This window comes from Dendrobium catenatum, unplaced genomic scaffold (assembly GCF_001605985.2).
Source record: "Dendrobium catenatum unplaced genomic scaffold, ASM160598v2 fragScaff_scaffold_506, whole genome shotgun sequence".
NCBI classification, from domain to species: domain Eukaryota; kingdom Viridiplantae; phylum Streptophyta; class Magnoliopsida; order Asparagales; family Orchidaceae; genus Dendrobium; species Dendrobium catenatum.
The window spans coordinates 1,388,904-1,410,595 of NW_021318968.1; the positions used below are offsets into that span (position 1 = coordinate 1,388,904).

General features: G+C 36.5%; 1 protein-coding gene across 2 annotated transcripts in view; it reads right to left on the bottom strand.

Annotated features, from left to right (window-relative positions):
- LOC110107734 (probable acyl-activating enzyme 16, chloroplastic) overlaps window positions 1-21,692 on the bottom strand; it is a 59,227-nt gene that overhangs the window by 4,327 nt on the left and 33,208 nt on the right. For both annotated transcript variants that reach the window (XM_028694604.1, XM_028694603.1), the window contains exons 7-9: window positions 20,010-20,169; window positions 4,833-4,912; window positions 2,470-2,615 (exon numbers count right to left, since the gene is read on the bottom strand). In XM_028694604.1, the coding sequence (XP_028550437.1) occupies window positions 2,470-2,615; window positions 4,833-4,912; window positions 20,010-20,169 (386 nt within the window). The remainder of the gene's footprint in view (window positions 1-2,469; window positions 2,616-4,832; window positions 4,913-20,009; window positions 20,170-21,692) is intronic.

Below are 21,692 nucleotides of genomic sequence, written 5' to 3' on the forward strand. Positions count from 1 at the left end.
TTTGGTGCCTCTCGTGGTGCAGCTCCTTTTGGAGCTAGGAAGGTAGTCGTCATCCTGTAGGATCTCCCAAAGCTGCTGCTACGAGCCCCTTTCTCCAGATACCTCTGATCCTCCACCAGCTGCGCCAACTCCATAGCTTCCCCCAAATCGTGAGGTCTCATCACCCTGATAGCTGCCCTGATCTCCAATTTAAGGCCCTTCATGAAGTTCCCCTCCAACACGGTCTCAAAGAGACGATCCAGCCTACTTGCAAGGTACTCAAACCTGTCGCGGTACTCGACGACCGTCCCCTCTTGTGTCAGGGCAAAGAACTGCTCGTAGAAGTCTCCTTCCCTACTGGTTTGGAAATGCTCTAGGAAATGCTCTAGCAGACAATCCTTGAACTCCCTCCAGCTTCGAATGGGCCACCTCATGTCCCGCCATTGGTACAAAGCTAATGCTTTCCCTTCCAAACACAGTCCTGCCGCTGTCAATTTCTCCTCCTCGGTCAACCCATTGACCGCAAAGTATCGCTCCACCTTGTAGATCCAGCCATGTGCGTCCTCGCCCTCAAAGATGGGCATCTTCAATTTTCTCACCCTCAGATCTCCCCAGTTTCCTCTTACTGCTCCATATCCTCCCATTCCTCAAGGAGGAAATGCTCCTCAGTGGTCATGAACTTCCCTCCGCCGATCATACCCCTGCCCTTCCTCATACTCTTCTCTTCTCCTCTCCTCCTCAGCACCTCGACGGTAGAACTCATCCATTCTCCCAAAAAATTCAGCACCCCTTCTCTCATAGCCCATGCTCATCTCCTCTCTAGAAAGCAGTTCTAGCAGAGGCATTCCGTCATTCCCATCAATGATCTCCACTTCGGTAGTCTCCCTCCCCCTCAATAGGTTCGGGTTCCTGTTTCTCCCGTTGTCGCCAGTGGCCTCCCTTGCTTCTGCTGTCGTCGGTTTTGGTTTGCTCTCTAACATCTTCTTCATCATTTCTTCTAATGCCGTGAACCTCCCATCCATCTTTTCAAGGATGGACGCAAATTGATTTTGAAACTCAACGGTTCTCTCTTCCAAATCGGTCTTCAGTTGGCCGATTTCACCCTCAAGAACTTCTACTTTTCTTCCGACCATCTTCTCTTCCACAAAAACCAAAAATATCCTTTGCGGAAGAGGGTTTCTTGCTGAAATTTCTGAATTTTCAGCCGCCGATGGTCCCAAGATGATGCTATGATACCAATTTGATAGGAAATACTTGAGTTCGCAAGTAACCCTAAGGAATACTTGAGTCCGCAAGCAAACCTAATCAAAACTGGAGAGGGAAACAGCAGGAAAACTGCTGTTTTCAACAGTGGACAGCAGCCAAACATAGGAAATCAGCAAGAAAACACGAGAAAATTGCGAGAAACTCAAGCAGAGACTTGTATTTCACTAATGGATGAGAAAAACAGAAGCAAGATACAATGGTTCTTCGATTCGAGAGGAAGAACAACTCTCCTATCTCCGGCAACGCCAAGAGCCCAAGCAAGAAACCTAGATCTCAAATTCAAGATAATCCCCCCTCTCCCACCTAACCTCCTAATTAACCATAAAGGAGTTTTACAAATTGTCTAAACAGCCCCTCTCATTCAAAATTTCCCTCCCAAAACTCCTTGGCCCCCGCTGGTTCCGCCTGTGCCGCTCGGTTCCGCGTGTGCCGCTCGGTTCCGCCGTGAATAGGTGAGGACCAATCCGGGTTGGACCGGTCCAGCCGGCCCCTCCTGGGCCGGCCTAATATTTTCACAATCTTGAATGTAAGCATGCAATAACCAACTAATTAATTTTGAGATAAATAATCAACTAATTATTAGACAATTAATTCTTCAATGTGGTATTTCAGAACTAACTCTTTACTCTTATAATCAACTTCAAATAATTTGCTTTCTAGTATACGAGTTCGGAAAAATTAACATTTTTAAATTTATATGAATAATCCATCTAAATTTGATTTAGAAATCATCCATTATATGCATAAATTACACTTCAAATTTTGAATAATTTAATCTTTGTAGTTTAAAAGCCTATCTTTAAGACAGTTACAAATAAAACCCTTTGAAATTAGGGGTTCTGAATTCTCAAAAAAGTTGCCAGAATCATCAAACAGGGTTCTTCTCAGGTGTTTAAAGAAAGCTCATTATCTGATGAAGACAATCAAATAATCTCCGTAATTCTTTTTTTTTGAAAACCAAATCCTAACTAAGAATGGCGTTGTTCACAAAGAACTTTCTATTGTCACTATCCCTCTACAGTGAATGTTAGTAGTACAAGGAAGCAAAGATTAACTAGACGAATCATAACCAAGATTTTGGTAAATGTGTCTGATGTCAAGTGTAATAATATTGGGGCAAAAGCAAACTTTGGGATTTCAAAACATAAGGATGCCTCATAAGTCAAACATCTCACCTCGAAGAGGAAAATTGCAACCTTAAAAGTAGTTAAGAAGCATCCTCACCTGTTTCTTACTTCTTCATGTAACAAGCTAATCATTTTGTCCTTGCTGAGCTCAGAATTCTCATCATTGATAAGCAAACGATTCTTAGCTGCCAGTAAAAGCTCATCTCTATTTGGGACAATTAGAGCTCCAAGCCTCCGTTGATCCTACAATACAATAAAATTACCTATTGAGGCAGCTCTTTCTGTAAAGATTTAAACCTAATCTGCTAGGATGCAGTAACATAGTGTTTTAGTAGAATAAAGAATGCGAGAAAAAGGAAATTAATTAAAAGTTAATAATGTCGATCAATTACAAACAGAAAATTTAACAACTCAACCAATTATTACCATGCCTTAACAATGATCGTAGTGAGATATGAATACTGAAAAAAACTAGGAAAATAATTAATATTCTCAAGAGAGTATCACTGAAAACAAATAAGCATAGAAGGAAGTGGCCACACACCACAAAGGATATCTGTGTAGTTGACGTTTTTGTATGACAATATGGCATCATGGATCTATCATATAAAAAACTAAAGGTCTATTAAAATTAAAAGCCATTTGTTAAGCAAGTAGCCACATTAGATTTATCCAAAAGTATCCCGTGATTGAAAATAAGTTTACTTATATCAACTGGTAAAGAGATGGACTCTTTACCGCTGAAGGACTGACTCTTTAATTAGTCTATATCACTATACTATCTACTTGATGCAGTACAACTTAGGTATAAGTTCCTTAATCCAGCTAATATAATGTGCAGGATGATTTAATGGAAATGAAAATAAAGGATTAACATATCATAAATAGACAATTACTTCAATGACTCTCTTTCTTTAAATGAAAACAAGTAATACTGGAGTTATAGCCTTACTGGTAAGACACTAACCTTTAATATTTGAAAATTTCAGCAAGAACTTGAAAAAAAAATCAGTGAGCAAAGAGAATTATTTTTCACATATAATCAAATTTAAATGTCACTTTTGATCAAAATCAAGGTCACTAAGACACAAATAATAAATTATGTAGATGAAACAAAACAAGAAACGAAATTACAACAATAAGAAGAAAAAAAAAACCTAATATTGATACCTAGTGATTCCCCCAAGAATTAGATGGTCACGATTTATTGACCTCTCTTTAGAATTGTTGACCTCTACTATACAACAAAAAAAAGAAGACATAAAAAAAAGTATAAAGAAAAGAACTCAAAATCATTACCTGTCATGAAGCTTTGCCACAAATCCTGTAGAAACAGTCGCTCCAACCCTACGAACGGCGCCGCTCATGTCGCTTCTCCCACGCGCGTAACTTACCTCGATCGGGCCTCGCAATTGTCGTTAAATACCGGAGCAAAAGAAGCCTTCGGGGCTGTTTCTTCTCCATGCGAAAAGCCTTCGCAAAACCTCTGAACTCCTTCCCTATTCCTGATCCCCCCTGCCTCTCGCTCTTCTTTTCCGCCTATAACAGCGTCACAACCCAACCAATGACCGAACTCGATGGCCCTGTCCAGACATTCTTGTGAAGAGATCTCGTTGCCCCCTACCTATTCCGAACACAAGCATTTGAACACCTGTCCCGAAGCCCATCCGATCATCTTGTCTAGTGAAAAGAAAACACCATAATACCCAATTGCACAATTTAAATCTCAACTTTTATGTTCCCTAATGTCTAAGTCTATGACTCGTGAGCCATAAGGACATAAAGCCTTTTTGGTTAACACCGCTTAAAATTGGCCCCTTTGAAAAAGTTTTCATATAGATCTACATAGTCTACTTGGACGACAAAACCAATGGATGTTGACAAGGGTCACTTAAATATTGGGTCAACTACACCCCCATACCCTCCCCCTCACTCTAAGCTAATAGAAACATAACCCTTCTTACAATCCAAAAATTATTCCTAGTAAACAAAACATCATAGAGCATACTGATTAGATTACATCCTCACGATCGGGATGGGTAATTAATCCCAAGGCTTGTACTTCTGGGAAATATCAAACCAAATCATAAATGCCTCATAAGAAATCCCTGTGTAGTATTTTAGCTGATCTAAGCTTCCTTCTAAAATCTACTGTAAACCACTATAAGGAATGTATATTTTGATAGAGCCAAACTAGAGTTTTTAGAGCCCACAAAGGCCTTCATTACTTAAAGGATCTAAAGAACAATTAGAAACAAAGAACAAGCTACTACCAAATCGAAATTCATATTATTAAAAGATTTCTAAGTACCTAAATAGCCATTGATAAAAAGAAACTATATCAATTGCAAATCAACAAAGAAAAGAATAAATTAATAAATCTGTCTTGATATTTCTATCATATGTTAATGTTAACGGACTCATGTGTCTTAAAAGTACAATGATATATCGTTCAAGCACCTGACCAACGACCAAAATATGCTGAATTAAGTTACTCCTCATCACAGCTTCCTCAAGTCCGGAGGGTTCGACATTTTCACCTAGAAAATTCAACAAAAATCATAACAAACTACTTAAACGTATGATAAACATGAACAAAATGAAAACAAAAAATAGAAAATAGTCATGTAAGATTACTCGTTAGCGGTGAAAAATGTGTTGAGAGATAATACAAACCAAATAAAGCATTGCAATTAAAACAAAATATAAGGGTGCGTACGACTCTCTTCCATGTAATTTTCAATCTAATGAGCTTAATATGTCTTCATGCTCATATAAAAATTGCATATAAAGTCGTAAACTGCATTTGGATGGATGGATGGATTGATCGTTGATGGAAAGAAAGTAGAAAATAGAGTTAAAGATAGGTAGAAAAGTCCAATCCTACAGTTAAATTTTTTATTTTATTATCTTCAAATATAAAATCAGGGTTACTTAGGTTGGATTGCAATCTACAACAACAACAACAACAACATCAAGCCTTTATCCCACTACGTGGGGTCGGCTACATGAATCCTTTTTCTCCATTGTGTTCTATTAAAAGTCAAATTCTCATTTAAACCTAATAAAGAAAGGTCATTCCTAATATTTTCTAACCAAGTCTTTTTAGGTCTACCCCTACCTTTCTTAACATAAGTACATGCAAATAGCAATACTTGAATTAAAACCCAATCAATCATAAAATTAATTTGATAAATTCAGTGATGATATAGAATAACATAAAATGAGAGAGTAATGGTAATTTAACTTTTAAAAATTGGATTTCTAATGTATAAAATTTAAATAAAATCAAGAGCACTAATCAAGTCAATATCAAATTATGGCGATAAAATAAGATCAAGAAACAAAAGTATCAAAATGAGATAAATCCTGCCCCATGTCAGTACATGCAAAAATTTTCCCACTCTTTGTAAGCTTTCAATCTCCCATCTCCATAAACTCTGAACCAGCTCCCACCACCCCTCACAAGCCCCGCACTCCATATCGCTTGTCTTCAAACTCTACGCACCATTCCTACCATCTAATCACATCCTAAACTACTAATAATCGAGCCCTCTCGCTCTCCTAATCCTCGCAAATAATCACCTCAACCCTCAACATATCTCAAACTCCAAACAAAACTACCCTATTAGCAATTTTCTTCTACATAGTTCTAAGCACCTATAAAAGTCCCATCCTTTCTAAGCCAATCCAAGCCAAAAGCACATCCTTTAGCTTCCTTTCATCAAGACTACACCAAATAAAAATAGTCATCTATCTTCGATAATTCCATCACCTACCACTCCATCAATTTAGTATCAACGTATCAAAGCAAACACGGGAAATAACAAGGACACAAGGTATAGCAACATTTCATCAAGAAGTTGGCTTTAGCAATTGAGAAGGTTGGTAAGAAAATTATTTGTTAGTGGTTATTCTTATTGCTTGATAAAGGAGCATACACCACCAAAATTTATTCCTGAGCTTTCATTCATTGTGCAAGTTAGCTGATACCCATTAAGAAATTCAAGTATGCCCTTCATCAATCATTTAACAGCATGAGAGATACATTCAATTTGATGAGGAAGTAGAATACTACAACAACAACAACTAGCCTTTATCCTACTATGTGGGGTCGGCCACATGATGACGAGAGAGTACAATAATCAAATGAATTTTTTTGCTTAACAAAATGAAATTCCAAGTACAACTTTTTTGATAGTGTTCTGATTCCATTGAAGGAATTCCTTCATCATAACTAATAAAAGGAATGCTTGACACTCTCTCCATTGCCAGTAACCTTGCCTTAAATATAACTTATCAAATATCAAACAAACCTCCTGCAATTGCAATTCAAGGTCAATATGCTTCTATTACTTCCCCAATAATAGTAAGTACTTGCAAAAAATTTAATTCACTCCCTTGCAGGAGCCACATGTGCAGGTTGATCCTCTTCAACCTTTTATGCAACTTAAAAAAATCATAGCCATTTTAAGATGGAGGGGTTAGTTGAATGCAAGTGAAGAGACCAATTTCAAACAAGATAATAAACTTTGAGGAACTTTTCTACAGTTCAAAGAAAAAGTCAAAGTTAAATGGATGATCTTGTCATGACAAATGTATCAAATCATGCATGCATAATTTAAATAAATTTCTAGAATTTCTATTTCAATTTAGTTATGTATTTTCACTGAAATTACAAGTTGAGATGTATTCGACATGCAAAAGTGGCCATGCAACCATCAACTTCATTCTAAACCATGCAAATTTCATCAAATGCAAACTAAGCTAAAAAAACAACCCATGCATGGATTCAAATCTTTTGGCTGGCCAACAAAGAAACTCAAGGATCAAGGCTCTCAACATTCTTATTACTCTCCCAAGGTTCATGCAAAAGGAAATTGAAGTGGCCTTTTAAATTTCCAAAAGGCCTGTATGGAGAGTGGTTCGTCCCCCTTGATTCCTTCAAACCATCCCCATTAGTTTATTGTCTCTCTATCTTCTATACATGCCACCTTCATTCGTCGTTCCAAATCCATGGCCTCCATGAATGCTTTTAAAATCATCGACCTCTCTACCAACATGTCCATTTAAATCTCCTCCAATAAAAACTCTTTCTTCAAGAGGTATATTTTGTATTAATTCTTCTAAGTCATTCCAAAAATTTAATTTAGAACTCATATCCAAACCTACTTGAGGAGCATAAGCACTTATAATATTAACAATCTTATCATCAACAACAATCTTTAACGCTAAAATTCTATCTCCAATCCTATTAATTTTTATAACATTATCCTTTAAACTCTTATCTATAATAACACCTACACCATTTCTAGTACGACTCTTACCCGAATACCAAAGTTTAAATCCTAAACTATCAATTTCCTTAGCCTTCTCTCCAACCCATTTAGTTTCCTGAATGCACAAAATATTTAACTTCCTATGAATCATAATATCTATTAATTCCATTAATTTTCCTGTAAGAGAACCTATATTCCAAGTTCCTATCCTAATTTTAGTTTCATGGACTAGCTTCTTTGCCCACATTCGTCCTTGATGTGGGAACCCTTGCCTATTTAACACTGCACCCGGGCGCCGGTGCAGCGGCCCTTGCAGGAATAAGTTTTATGATCTAATTTGATCACTTTTTAAGAATAAGTCTAATCAATTTTAATTAAAAAATAGATAGCTTGTAATGTTACACACTAAGTTATTTTTATTTTTATTTTTTTAAAGCCATTTGCAAGAGGATGTACCTTGGTCTATGCTTTTTGCTTCTTGTTGATAAGACCAGAGAGGGAGTTGAAGGAATACTTGAATTATGGAGGTCAACTTTAAAGTCTAAAGGTCTTCATTTGAGTAGATCTAAAACCGAATACATTGAGTGTAATTTTAGTAGTAATAGAATTAGTGGGGGGATTGTGACTTTGGGCGATTAAGTCATTAAAAAAATACACATTTTAGATATATGTAGTCTAATGTTCAAAGTGATGATGGAATATATGGTGATATTATTAGTAGAATTCAAGTTGGATGGAAGTGGAGGAATGCATCAAATCTATTGTGCGATAAGGGTGGTGAGACCTGGAATGCTCTATGTTGTAGAATGTTGGGCATTAAAAGAGAAGCATAAAATTAAGGGTTGAAAAAATGTGTGGGCTTCGAAAATTCGTGCACCGGCCTCTCCTGCTTTCAGGAGAGTTTTAACAAATTAGGTTTCGAGATAAATTTTCAGAAGGCATATTGAGTTTGAAACAAGACACTACCCACAATTTTCACCCTCACTTTGCAAGGACTTTACGATTTGAGTTCTAGTTTCCTATAGGCGCAAACCCCTATAGTTAATTACCCCTCTCAATAACGAGAGAGAACTTTTGAGTAAGGCTAGTTGTAAAAACAAATACGTAGAGAATACGTAATAATAGTGTATAGTAGCAGCCTGAGTTGATATTAAAAAAATTTAATATTTAAAATAAAAAAAATTCACCACCTTGTACTTAAAGAGGATGGTGGGGGGAATGATAATGAGCTCGATTAGGATCATATGGTTCCCTTGGCTTGGGCCATCATGGTCTCTAGTCTACCTAGTCAAAGGAGGTAGCATTAGTTTTCTCCCTCTTGGGATTAACAAGGACACTATCAAAAAGTGTGAGTTTATAGAGGAGATAACATTCATTTTCTCCCTCTTGGGATTAACAAGGACACTATTAGACAGTGTGAGTTCACTGTTCTGAAAGTTCTTTTCGACCCAATCTTTAAATATAAAAGTCTTCGATTGGGTGACTTACGATCCTATGATACAGACAGTAGTTTGGATCATTAATCATGCCAGCTTGTTCAGGTCGATGAGACTTTGGCAATTGAAGACTGATCTTTAGTGCTTGCCTAAAAATCTTTCCCATACATTCCCTTTGAAGGAATACAATTTGTTAATTTTCTCCTATAAAGTAGGAGCACTTTTTCTTTCTTTTGTTTATTTCAGCATTTTTGGTGGATTCATTGAATCCCCTTTTTTCTTGTCGGTGGAAGATGGATGTAGTATTCACATTGTTCCTCTTTGGATAATATGTTTTGATATGTTTTCCTTTTCCTGGAGAATTGTTGTTATAGTTGAAGCCAGTAGTTCTTGGCCTGGGTAACCTTTTGAATTTAGCTACACGATCCAGTAAAGCTTGGAAGGTATTGATTGTAGACATCACTAGATATGGAGCTATATAGTCATCAATATTCCCCATCAATAACTCAACAACACGCTTTTCACTGAGCTGTTGCTTACATTTCATGCTGAGATTCCACAATCTGGTGAAGTATTTGGTGATTGATTCCTCTATTTTCTTTTCTTCAAGAGTGAGGTCAACGATAACAACATTTTTTGTTGCACTGGAGAATCTTTTAATGACATAGTCTATAATTCAACGAATGTTCTTACTGAGTCGTTGGGTAACTCAGCATACCATTCAAAAGTTATACCTGTTAGGCTACTAACAAATTGACGTAGTAATATAGCATCATTATTGCCTATATTTACACAGGTATCTTTGAATTGTGCTAGGTGTTGACGAGGATTTGCAGTACCGTCAAATATATTGAACTTTGGCACTACGTATCTCTTTGGATACTTTTCTAGGTCATATTCTATCGAATACGGACGACCTTTTCCTAGTAAGGCTTCGACAGCTTCAAAAGCAATAGCTGCTTTGACTTTTTGACTAATGATATTTTCAATTTGGGCTTTGCTGACTATTTCATCTTCTTTAGAAGCTATTAGCGTCGGCTCCTGTAACTTCTCTAATCTTCTGTCAGGCGTAGTTTGAACATTCCTTGAGAATTTGCTACTGGTGTTCAGCTGGTTGTAGCCATCATACCGAGTTGTCCGAACAACTCTTTCATCATTTTACTCATCTCATCAAGACGAGCATTCAACTGATTGATTCCTTGATCTTTTTTTTTAATACATAAATTACATTTCCATTTGTAGTCTCTTTACAACATATTCGGCTTGTTCCTCAATTCTTCTGGTTGTGGATTTCTATTTGCAGCCGTTGTTTATTCTTGGTCATCTCATAGTTGTTTTTTATTTAGCAGATTTAATGCTGCATTTCTACAAGCATATGTTTGTTGATTAAATTGATTAGGTACATGATCAAATATCCGAACAACTTCAACGTCCATGGGATCAATATACCCTTTCACTTCTTCATATGACTACATGCTGATAACCACCAGCATCAGAATGTATCCTTGAATGACCATATTCACAAGCTCATTGAGATCTTTGTTTACATACTTTTTATTGTAGCTATTGAAAGGCTCTTTCAATTGTTCTCTTCTATAATATGGGTTGTAACACCCCACAGTACCTTTTAACAGTAAGTTAGAGTGTAACAAGAATAAACATAACATTTCCATCACTAAACATTTCATTTATATCATTACATTAAGAGTTCATATAAAAAATTATATAAACTTCATCTAATACAATAAAGGAAGCATGTACCAATTCACAAGTTTCATCCAAACAATGTTTAAAATTGCGTATTCGAGTATTGAGGCGTTTTTCATTCATGAGGCGAGGCGTAAGCCTCAAGGCGTTTTGAGGCGTAAGCCTCAAAATCAAAAGATTGCGTAAACATAAAATGATTTATTTTTTATATACTAATGAGTGAATAATATAAAACATAAAAAAACATAAGATATTAAATGAAATCAAAATATCCCAATAATAAGATAACATGAAATATAGTTCAACTCAAAATTCTATCTTTCCCAAATCCCAGTATTCTTTTCATTAACATATAATTCCAATTTCCAAAAATAATTAGCAATGATATATCACATATGAACTCATAAGTCATCAGCACTGTCATCACTAAGGGATTCTTCATTTGAATCATCATTATGATGAACTGCTCTCTCCCCTTCATCCTCTCCTATAGAGTCCAATGTCGGGCATTACTTCAAGATTTACATAAGTTTTAATATATATAGCGTGAGGCGTAAGCGTCATTCCAATGAGGCGAGGCGGGCCTCAACCAAGTTGAGGCGCAAGCCTCATAAAAAAAAACTCGAGGTGTAAGCATCGAGGTGTTTTTTACTGGAATTGCGCAAAGGCGGGCCTCATATTGCGCAATTTTAAACCATGCATCCAAAACCTAGTATAGAGCCACTAAGGAAAACAAAACAAATTCAAAGTCATGCATGTCTAATTTACTTTCATACCTTGAAAATTTGACGCACTAACAAAGGTAACCTAAAATGAAAAGAAGAAACACTTGTATAAATTAGCATGCATCAATCTTCTCTTTTCCCTTTCCTGTAACAACAGCCAGAAGAAAGTTCTGGTGAGTTGTGAGGCTCAGTAAGTAATGCAGAATTAATTAGCAATTAAAATAGTATAACATGAATAATTACAACATTGAAATTATTATTGAAACATTACAAGTCATGATCAATATTATGCTTTGTTATCTTTTGAATCTTTGTTGAATATAAATTTTATGTGAAAGATTTGGCTATATTTTCATAACATTATTCAATGGAGCCCAGGTAAACCTGGCATTATCACCATTGAATTTCATAGAGGTCCCTTTTGCCCCACTTATCATGTAGTTCTGATATGGGAATCCTTTTGTCCCAACTACAATGATAAGGCATACATTATTCATAGCTAAACTTTACATTAATTTAATATTCAACATTCTTTCATAATTCATATCATATCAGTCTTCATTATCATTCATGACATATCTTGTGTATAAGTAATATGCATAACTTTTCAAAGAACTTTACATTCTTCCAAACATTCTTACATAGAACCATTTGAATGATGTAACCAAACCTTATGTGAACTTATATGATAGTAACATGTATAAGCAATAGATCATAATTAAAAGTCTGGAGATAACATTTTAAAGAAAATAAATTCATCATAACACATAACTTTCTTTAAACATTAATTTGGCATTACTTACCTTCTTGACGAAAAGTTTCCTCCAAACCTACACCCCACAACTTTCTCCTTTGATAAACAATTTCAGATTCTCCTCTCTGCATTATAAGTCTGATACATCAAGATATAAGAATTATAATACATTCCTATAAACTTTACTGATTTTATATTCTAGAAAAGATAATGAATCACTATCATTACCCTTCTTTCCAAAATTCCTTTTCTCTAACTAGATCTATTCTTCTTTTAGATCCTTCTTCCAAACTCTTCGTAACCCTATTGTTCCCTGTTTTATAAATTAGATTGCACACTTATCACATTAATCATATTTAAAACTTAGCAAATCTTTCTACAATTAGTTAAGTTTACATACCTAAATGTATCTTCCCACAAGCACTTCCCTACAACCAAAGAATCTGAATCTGTTTCTACCAATATCTCTTCCAAGTAATAATGTTGAATTCCTTTCTTCCAGCAACCGAACCTTCACTTTAATATTGTGCTGAATGCCTCCTTATTTGCTCTTGTAATGCTGAAGGAAATCTGCCCTAGCCAACTCCTTCCATCCGCATACCCTCCTTGGCAACGGTTCAATTTCTTTTCCTGTACTAGCCGCCCAAGTCCACTAGTATTTCTCTGTTGCATGCAGTTTTCTCTGATCTCCAGCAATGCCCCTAGCGTACTCTTTCTGCTCTTCGCCTCCATGCCCAGCGAACACAGGAATAGGAGAAGAAGAATACGATTTATCCAAATGTGGGCCCCAACAAGTTTCTAACCGCCCTCTTATCATAATACATTTTCCAAAAGCTTCCATTACACACATCCATGCAGATTTTTAGTTAAATTAATCAAATGATTATTTAAACTAACACATTAATTTTTATAATACTTTATTATTAAACTGTACCTGAAATTCCGGTTCTTACATGGGTATTGACTCATATCAGGACAGAATATTCTTGGCTCTTGGTGATAAGGAGGACATTTAATATCCTCTCTACAAGATTTCTTTGAAACCTTTTTATTCTAGGAATGAGCTGTACTTGAGAAAATGACTTCAAGGGATATATTTCCTTCGTTGCAGATTTCTATCTTTAACCGCCTTTAATATCTTATTTATCTTGGAAGATGAAGTTTCACAAAAAGAATTCTTGATTTCTCCTTTAGCACTATTTCTCTTCACCCACTTCAATGATTCAAAGCTATTATTAATAAGGACACTAACTTTAATAGGAAGTAGTGGCTCTTGAGTTGAGAAACGTGTCTCCCAACCATCAGCTCGAAAATCAGCATTAGATTTACAACGAGCTTTTCTGGAGAGTTTGGTTTTTAAGATAGAGATTTCAGTATCATACTCTTCAGAAATTTCAATCTGGATTACATTCTGGTTGGCTGGATTGACAACAACATATTTCAACTTAGTGCTAGAACTTTTCTTTTGCATTACCGGAGCAACAACAAATGCTATAGAGAGCCTTGAAAATACAAATGCTAGTAGTAGGCTTTTTAACAACACCTTTGACGGTTAGTATTTCAGCAGTGTTCACAGGAAGGAATAGATGGAATTGCATAACTGCGAAAATAATTCCGAATTGAATGGTCGCTCTGGCATAGCCAGTGTTCAAAAAGGCTTGAGGGAATTGCACTTTAGCTATCTCGCCCAGTTTAACAGTCATGAAGGACTTCACAGACATCATATTTAGTAACTTATCAACATAACTTGCAGGGATTAGAGTCAACTTGAATTCTGTTAGAAAATAAAATATGAGCTTGCGATGAATAAACATCTATATTTATTTTTAGAAATTTAATAATTGTGACTAAATGAAGAATCTCTTTTTAATCAAAGATGGAGAGAGAAGTAATCCTCAGTGGAGAATTTTAACCAGTTTATGTTCCAAGGTAGATTTTCAGAAGATAGATTAGATTTTAGATAAGACACCACCCAGAGATTTCGCCCTCATTTTGTGAGGACTTGTATGGTCTAAGTTATGGTTTCCTATATATGCAAGCCCTTATGGTTAATTACCCTTTTGAATAATGAGAGATAGCTTTTGATTAAAGTTAGTCGTTAATTAAGTCGTAATAATTACCTAATGTATAATAATAGGAATTTTAGGATTTAACTTTGGTTTTGAATTTTGGAGTTTAAAATTTAAAATTTATCATTATATACTTAAAACAAGTGATGGGGGAATGAAGACGAGCTCGATCAAAAACCCATGGTTCCGTCATTTGGATTGTCATGGTCCCTAGTCTACATAATTAGAGGAGATAGTTAATCCAATTTGACAGAAGGAACTTTGTCAGCAGTTATAAATTTCTTCGTCAAAGAATACCTTGTAGACTTGAGATGAATGTTTGCCTAAGATGGTGAATTCAAGGGATACCTCTTTATATTCATAGATTGCTCCACAGTGTATAGCCAATCGAGAAATTCATCCGGGTCCAATCTTTCTTCAAAGTCCAAATGATCAATCTTGATTCCAAAATTTTATAGGGGCCTTCTTGGTTCAAGTCTATAGTAGCGAAGAGGTGGTTCATCTTCTCCACTAGATTGATGAAAAAGTTTTTGATGGACCGATTGATTTGATTGAAAGGGAATTTGGAAAGTTTATTTAGGGAAAGAAAGTTAATTTGTTTGGGAGAAAATTAGGAAGGTTTATCTCGAAAAATAGGGGCTGATTTGATTGGAAGAAATTAGGAAAATTTACTTAGGGAAATAGTGTTGATTTGAATTTAGATTTAGAAAGAAATTAGAAAGATTTATTTAGGAAAAAGGTCTAATTTGTATTCAGATTTACGAGAGAATTACTTAGGAAAAGATGGTTGATTTGAATTCAGATTTAGGAGGAAATTAGAGGAGCCTAATTAAGGCTAAGAATATGGTGATTTCATAATTAAGTTGTGAGTTTGCTAAAATTAGAATTTCTTAGGTTGAGGGCTCTAGACGCCGGCTAGGGATGTGAGAGAGCTGAATCTTCCTCTCCAATTGAAGATCCAACTATATCTTGCTATTTTCTTTCATATATCTTGAAATAAAAATAGTTTTGATGTGTTCTTCTTTTGAATTTCTTGTTGTCATTTGCAAATTTCGAGGAAATTGTATCCACTTCCTATCAAATTGGTATCAGAGCGGTGTCCTGAGCTGAAATTAAGGCCTTTCCTTGCCAATTTCTATTGTGTTTTTCCCTCCAATGTGTTGATTTCTGATATTTGAAGACCAGAATTATTGTTTTTTGTGGTTTGGAGCCTTGCTCCAAGTATCTATGGCGATAAGAAAGGTAAAAGTGTTGGAGGGGGAGATCAGACAATTGGAATATGAAATTTTGGATCTCCAAACACAATTTTCAAATTTCAGCCTTCCATGAGAAGATCGATGAGAAATGTTTCATCCTGGAGGAGATGTTGAAGAAGTTGGTCGAGGGCCAACCAAAGATGGTCTCGTTGAAGGCGAGGGAAGCCGCCAACATCCAAGGAAGTGGGAAAAACCCTAATCCAATAATGCGAAAGAAAGATCAGGAGGGGAGATTTTGGAGGGAGAAGAGAGAATGCCTCCCCTATAGTCTATTATTCCTAAGGAGGTGCGTGAAGGGGTTGAGCATGAACGAAGGGGTGCTGAATTTGAGAGGAGAGTGGTAGGATTTGAAAGCAGAGGGACTGATTATGATCGAAAGGGTGCTGAATTTGAAAGAAGATGGGGTAAATTTGAAAGGAGAATGACTGATTATGATCCAAGGGATGCTAAATTTGAAAGGAGAATGTGAAATTTTCACGAAAGGGTTAGGTACGAGCGTAGAAGAGATGATTGGGACACTTGGGGCAACTACCCCCTTGGAGAATGAAAATTATGGAGGAAACAGGGGGAACGAAGAAGATCCAAAGATTAGGAAGCTAAAAATGCATATTTTTTAGCGAGAGGATGCACAACGGTGGATATATAAGGTGGAAATATATTTTACCATCAATAGTGTTGACGAATATTTTCGCATCGACTCAACCCCGATCGAGCCCGACCAAGCTCGATCGCGCTCGATCAAATAAATCGATCATCGTCGAGGTGAAATTAATCCAATTAAGCCTCAATTTTATTAAATTAAATCAAATTTAATTTAATTTAAATCAAATCAAAACCAATCGAACCCTGTCGAGACTTTCATGGATTTTAAAACAACAAAAATCAAATTTTAGCCAACATTTAAACGACTTCAAAAGAAAGAAAACCACTAGTTTAATCAAAAGTGTTCCCAAATCAAACTTGGGATGTAATTAACCATAGGGGCTTGCCCCTATGGGATGTCTGTACCCCAGAAATAAATAAACCCCGCTCGACCAAACATCGAGTGGGGGAATCTCTGTTAAATAATTGTAAATTTTATGATTGAGTCCATAAGGAGATGATATTTTTACCCTCCGGGGTAATATATCATATTCTTATGCCGCACCCGATTATAAAATATGCAATCCGTTTGAGGATACAAAAATTCTCCAACAAATAGATTGATGGAGTAGGAGAGACTGATGGCGGCGGTATGTGCTTGGAGGGGATAGCGTTGGTATGATACTAGTGGAAGGATACGAGGTGACCCATATGGGCCTTGAAGGGAGTTTAATAACTTCTTGCTAGAACGTTTTTGAACTAGTAGGGGAGGGGACTTCTATAAGCAATTTCTCCCTGACATAGGAAGGGACGGTAGTGGAGTATCGTAAGCACTTGGCCAACCGACTAAATCGACTTGATGAGATTGTACTGGAGGGGAACTTAATGAAAGTGCACGAGAGATTCGGACAATAGTTCGAGTGATGAGGCCCCGTGATTTAGGAGAGGCTATGGAGCTAGCCCGGTTAGTGAAGGTTCAAAGACACCTAGAGAGAGGTGCTGGAGGCAGCAGCTCAGGACATTCGTACAAGTTGACCACCACCTTTATGGCATCCTAGAAGCCGACACCAGGTATTCTTAAGGAGACCCCGAAGGAGCAGACTATAGGAGGGAGACCTGGGAAAAAACTTCAAGAAGCTTACAAAAACTGAGTTATAGGAAAAGAGGGCAAAGGGGTTGTATTTTTGATGCAAGGAGAGGTATACACCAGGTGTAAGAACTAAACTCTTTAGGTGCTCACCATATGTGAGGCTCCAAAAATTGGGGAAGGAGCCATCATTCCACCTTGCAGACAAAATGGATCTTTGAGAGGAGAGTATTGATGAATAGACATATTTGATTGGGAGGGAATTATGAATGTTTAGTTAGAGAAAGAGAGTTTATTTGATTGAGAGGAAATTATGAAGGTTTATTTAGAAAAAAAGGGTTGATTTGATTAGAAGGAAATTAAGAAGGTTTATTTAGGAAAAGCGGACTGATTTAAATACAAATTTGGAAGAAAATTATAAAGGTTTATTTAGGGAAAGATGGCTGATTTGAATTCAGATTTGAGAGGGAATTATTGAGGGAAAGATGACTGATTTCAATTCAGATTTGAGAGGGAATTAGAGCAGCCTATTTAAGGCAACAATATGGTGATTTTAGGATTATGTTTTGAATTTGCTGAAATTAGAATTTCTTAGATTGTGAGGGTTTCAGCTGCCAACTAGGGATTTGGGAGAGTCCGATTTTCCTCTCCAATTGAAGATCTAACTATATCTTACTATTTTCTTCATATATCTTGCACTAAAAATAGTTTTGATGTGTTATTGTTCCTAATTTTTTATTGTTGTTTGCTGATTTTGAGGAAATTGGATCCACTTTCTATCAGGTTTTCTTCATCTTCTTGATGGTTTCCTTCATTTTGGTTTTCAGTTGAGTGAAAAAGTTCCATCACTGCAAGCCGCTCCAGTAATTGACAAATTTCCCTTTGTAATTCGTCAATAGATGTTTCTTGAACGAGACGTGGATTTATTCTTCTTGGTGACATACTGGATGGCTTTGATACCAAACGACACTGAAAAATTGTATAAAACAAGAAAAAAAGGCAAATAACATATAACTATTAATACTAGACCTCTTGAAGGCTAAAGAAGATCAGATGTGGAGCTATGCTACAGCTTTCTTGAGCACGAAGAAGGGGACAACAGCTTTCGTGACCAGGAAGAAGAGGAAAACAGCTATCTTTGACCAAAAAGAAGGGGACAGCAGCTTTCTTTGAACAGAAAGGAGTGGGCAAGCAGCTGATTGGATTGTCTGGATAAGTAAGAGCAGCCTACAGGGGGCGGAGATGCTGGAGGGCTGGAACGAAAGGGGTGGAAAGCCTTTCCGCGTGAGGAAGTAGGGAAAGAACACCTGCGGCCCCCGCTGGAATGAAGGACAGACAGCTGGGAAGAGGAAGGAGTCGGCCACCACCCGGAGGAATCCAGGATACAGGAGAACAGCTCTAGCTATTCCTACTAAATTCCAAAATCTGTCTTCTAAGTGTTAAGGACCCTCTATTTATAGAGTGATTATTCCGTCAAGTTACCGAATGCATCCAGAAATCATTAAAAAAACGCCCAGTCACTAAAGTGCTCGGTATAGGCGCTCGGTACAGCCGAAGACTAGTAATAAGTGAATAAAATGAAAATAAAGAAATAATACTTAATAAAAGAAAATAAAGAACTAAACAAAAAGGAGAGCAGGTGGGGTCGGTTCGCTATTTGAACCCGCCCAGCTTCAGTGTCACTATCTCTCTTATTTTTACACCAGAACCCAATCTTCTTATTCCTCTTTCTATAAAGCAACTAAATTTTATAATTAGTCATTGAAAATGTTAGATGTAATAGCAATTATATAGAAAAACCATCAGAAAAAGAAAGACAAAATACAAGGGATTACTATAACATACACCATGGCGATTAATGTCTATCTAAGCCGAAATTTAAATACCTGCTATGTTTAGCCAAAAACAATCAAGAAAGTCACTAGTCTAGTATTAAATCTAACAATATGGGATAATTGAGAAATAATTTTTTTTTTCTGATTAGTGCATCAACAATAAAACACCAACTAAAATCTTATATCCACTAAACAAGATAACTACTAATAAAATTTTGAGACGGTGCTGAGTTTCAATCATCAACAATCTCTACTTCAAAACAATTAAACGTTGCATTGGTGAACACAGTAGTAATATGATCGAATGACGGTAGAAGCAAGTTCACATAGCTTGAGTTAATTTTGGAACAAATTTGATACCAAATTCATTCACAGTTGAATCGTTTAAGTCTAGTTATTTCTCAACTTGTATCAAAACATAAGCCTGAATCAAGTTACATGTAGGGAAACAAACTAAGAAAAAAAGGACTATCTGCTATCTAGCCCATAACCAGAGAGGCAGTGGACCATTTATCCCAACATTCAAGGCGTTAGGCATGGCTAATTACCGCTGCAGTATGCAACACTACTACACTGCCAGAAGGATCATTGAAGAATGCTGTTTAACGTTTGGTTTGAAAATCAAAACTACCAATGCTTGGGGTAAAGTACAAGTAACCAGTATGTAACAAGAATCTAATCAATTTGAAATATATGAAAATAGGGTAATGACCCCACTAAATCAGAGAGATAAAACACTAGATACATATGAATAAGTCTAGAAGCATTCTAAATTAAGTTCATGAGAAGAGATGTTTGGCATCTCTGATATATAAAAGATCAAGCAACATTCTTGAATTTGAAAAAAGAGCAAGAATGCTTAGATTAATATTCAAAAAATAAATCATTAGTTAAATAAACATTGCACCTGTGCTAAGAACAATTGTATCCTTTGCACGTCCTTCAAGAACAAGCATGCCTCCACATTGACGACTCATCCCAGTAGAATGTTTAGGCACAATCCAGCCAATATCACCACTGTTAAACCATCCATCTTCATCTATAGCTTCACCGGTAGCAGATTCATTCTATTAGAAAATTAAAGATATAAACGTTAAAAGTCCCCAATCACTTGAAATAGAAGATCATAGAAAAAATAGATTCTACTATGATAGAAGAGCAAAGATTTCAACATAGAAGTTCCACTCCTATGGCTGGTATTCTGAGTATCTTCCACACAAGCATATTGCATTCACTATGAGGACATATAGTCTTAAATACATCCATAATTATTCTAGGTAACCTTTATCATTAAGGACCTCCATGTGTGATCCACAGACCAATTTATTCAAATATGATGCAATGGCCCAAAAATCAATTTAGAATGTCTTGAACCCACACTCATTTCATCTAACTATTTTGATGCATTCAAAATGCCAAAATGATCCAAATAGACCAAACTATACCACTCAAGGTGCAATACCAAAAATGATCAACACGAGACAAAGCAGAGTGGGGATAAATTTCATCAACATATATATATATATATATATATATATATTGAATATTTTGCCTGTTGATATATTCACGTTCCCCATTTCATTCCCAAGATGGCTCCTACAAAAATTCCCCTACAACCTTGTTGGGCTAAAAAAAAATGACGTGTCGGCATGAATCCCGCTTTATATGCATAGATTGTAATTAACCAGATTTTCTTTAATAGTAGAGTCAGTGTTCAATTAGATCTTGATGCGGACATCAGATCTTGAAAGGTCTTTCAGAGACGTGACTGACGATCGACGGCCACGATTGCGCCGATCTACTTTTGAGCCTTCATATGTATTTGTTTTATTTATTTCCTTTATGTATTTGTTTTAGTAGTTTTTCCCGTTTTGCCCTTACTAAAGGGAATTGTCATATGTACGCCCTAGGGGCAATGTCATCTTTTATTTCCCTTTCATTGTAGGAGGCTATATATAAGCCCCATATGTTTCTTTTGAAATTAATGAATGAATTATAATGAAATTTCTGCATATTGAGTTCTTGTGAGAGCTTGAAGAATCTTTGGAAAGGAATCCCTAGGAGAGGGAAGCGGATCACCCACCAACCTTGGAAGAGTTCGGGTTCGTGGCTTTCTTGTTATTCTTTATCCTTTCTTTCATCTTCCCCTTCCACCTTGCCGTTGGCTTAGGGTTTCCCAACCCCAAAATCACCGGCCTTTACTTCAATCCCAAGCCCCACCACCGACCAATACTCCTTCCCCTTCCCACCAAGTCGACGACCATCCAAGGTGACTCACCCCTTGATGGGTTGATCCACTTAATTCCCACCACCACGCCTTCAAAACCCACAAACCCTAACCCTAATCGTAGCCCTTGCCGCCGGCCACCCCATCTCCCTCTTTGCCTTCAAAATTCAAATCTCTCCATTACTTCTTTCCTTTTCCCTATGAATCACTTTGGGAAAGCTTTCAATCCAATCAACTAATCAAATTTTGAAATTTGAATTATTTCCTAAAATAGAGTTCTATTTTAGGAAATTTCTCCAATCAAGTTCAAATCAAATTTGAATTGGATTGGAATTAATTTCCCCTCCTTGATTTGGAATTCCC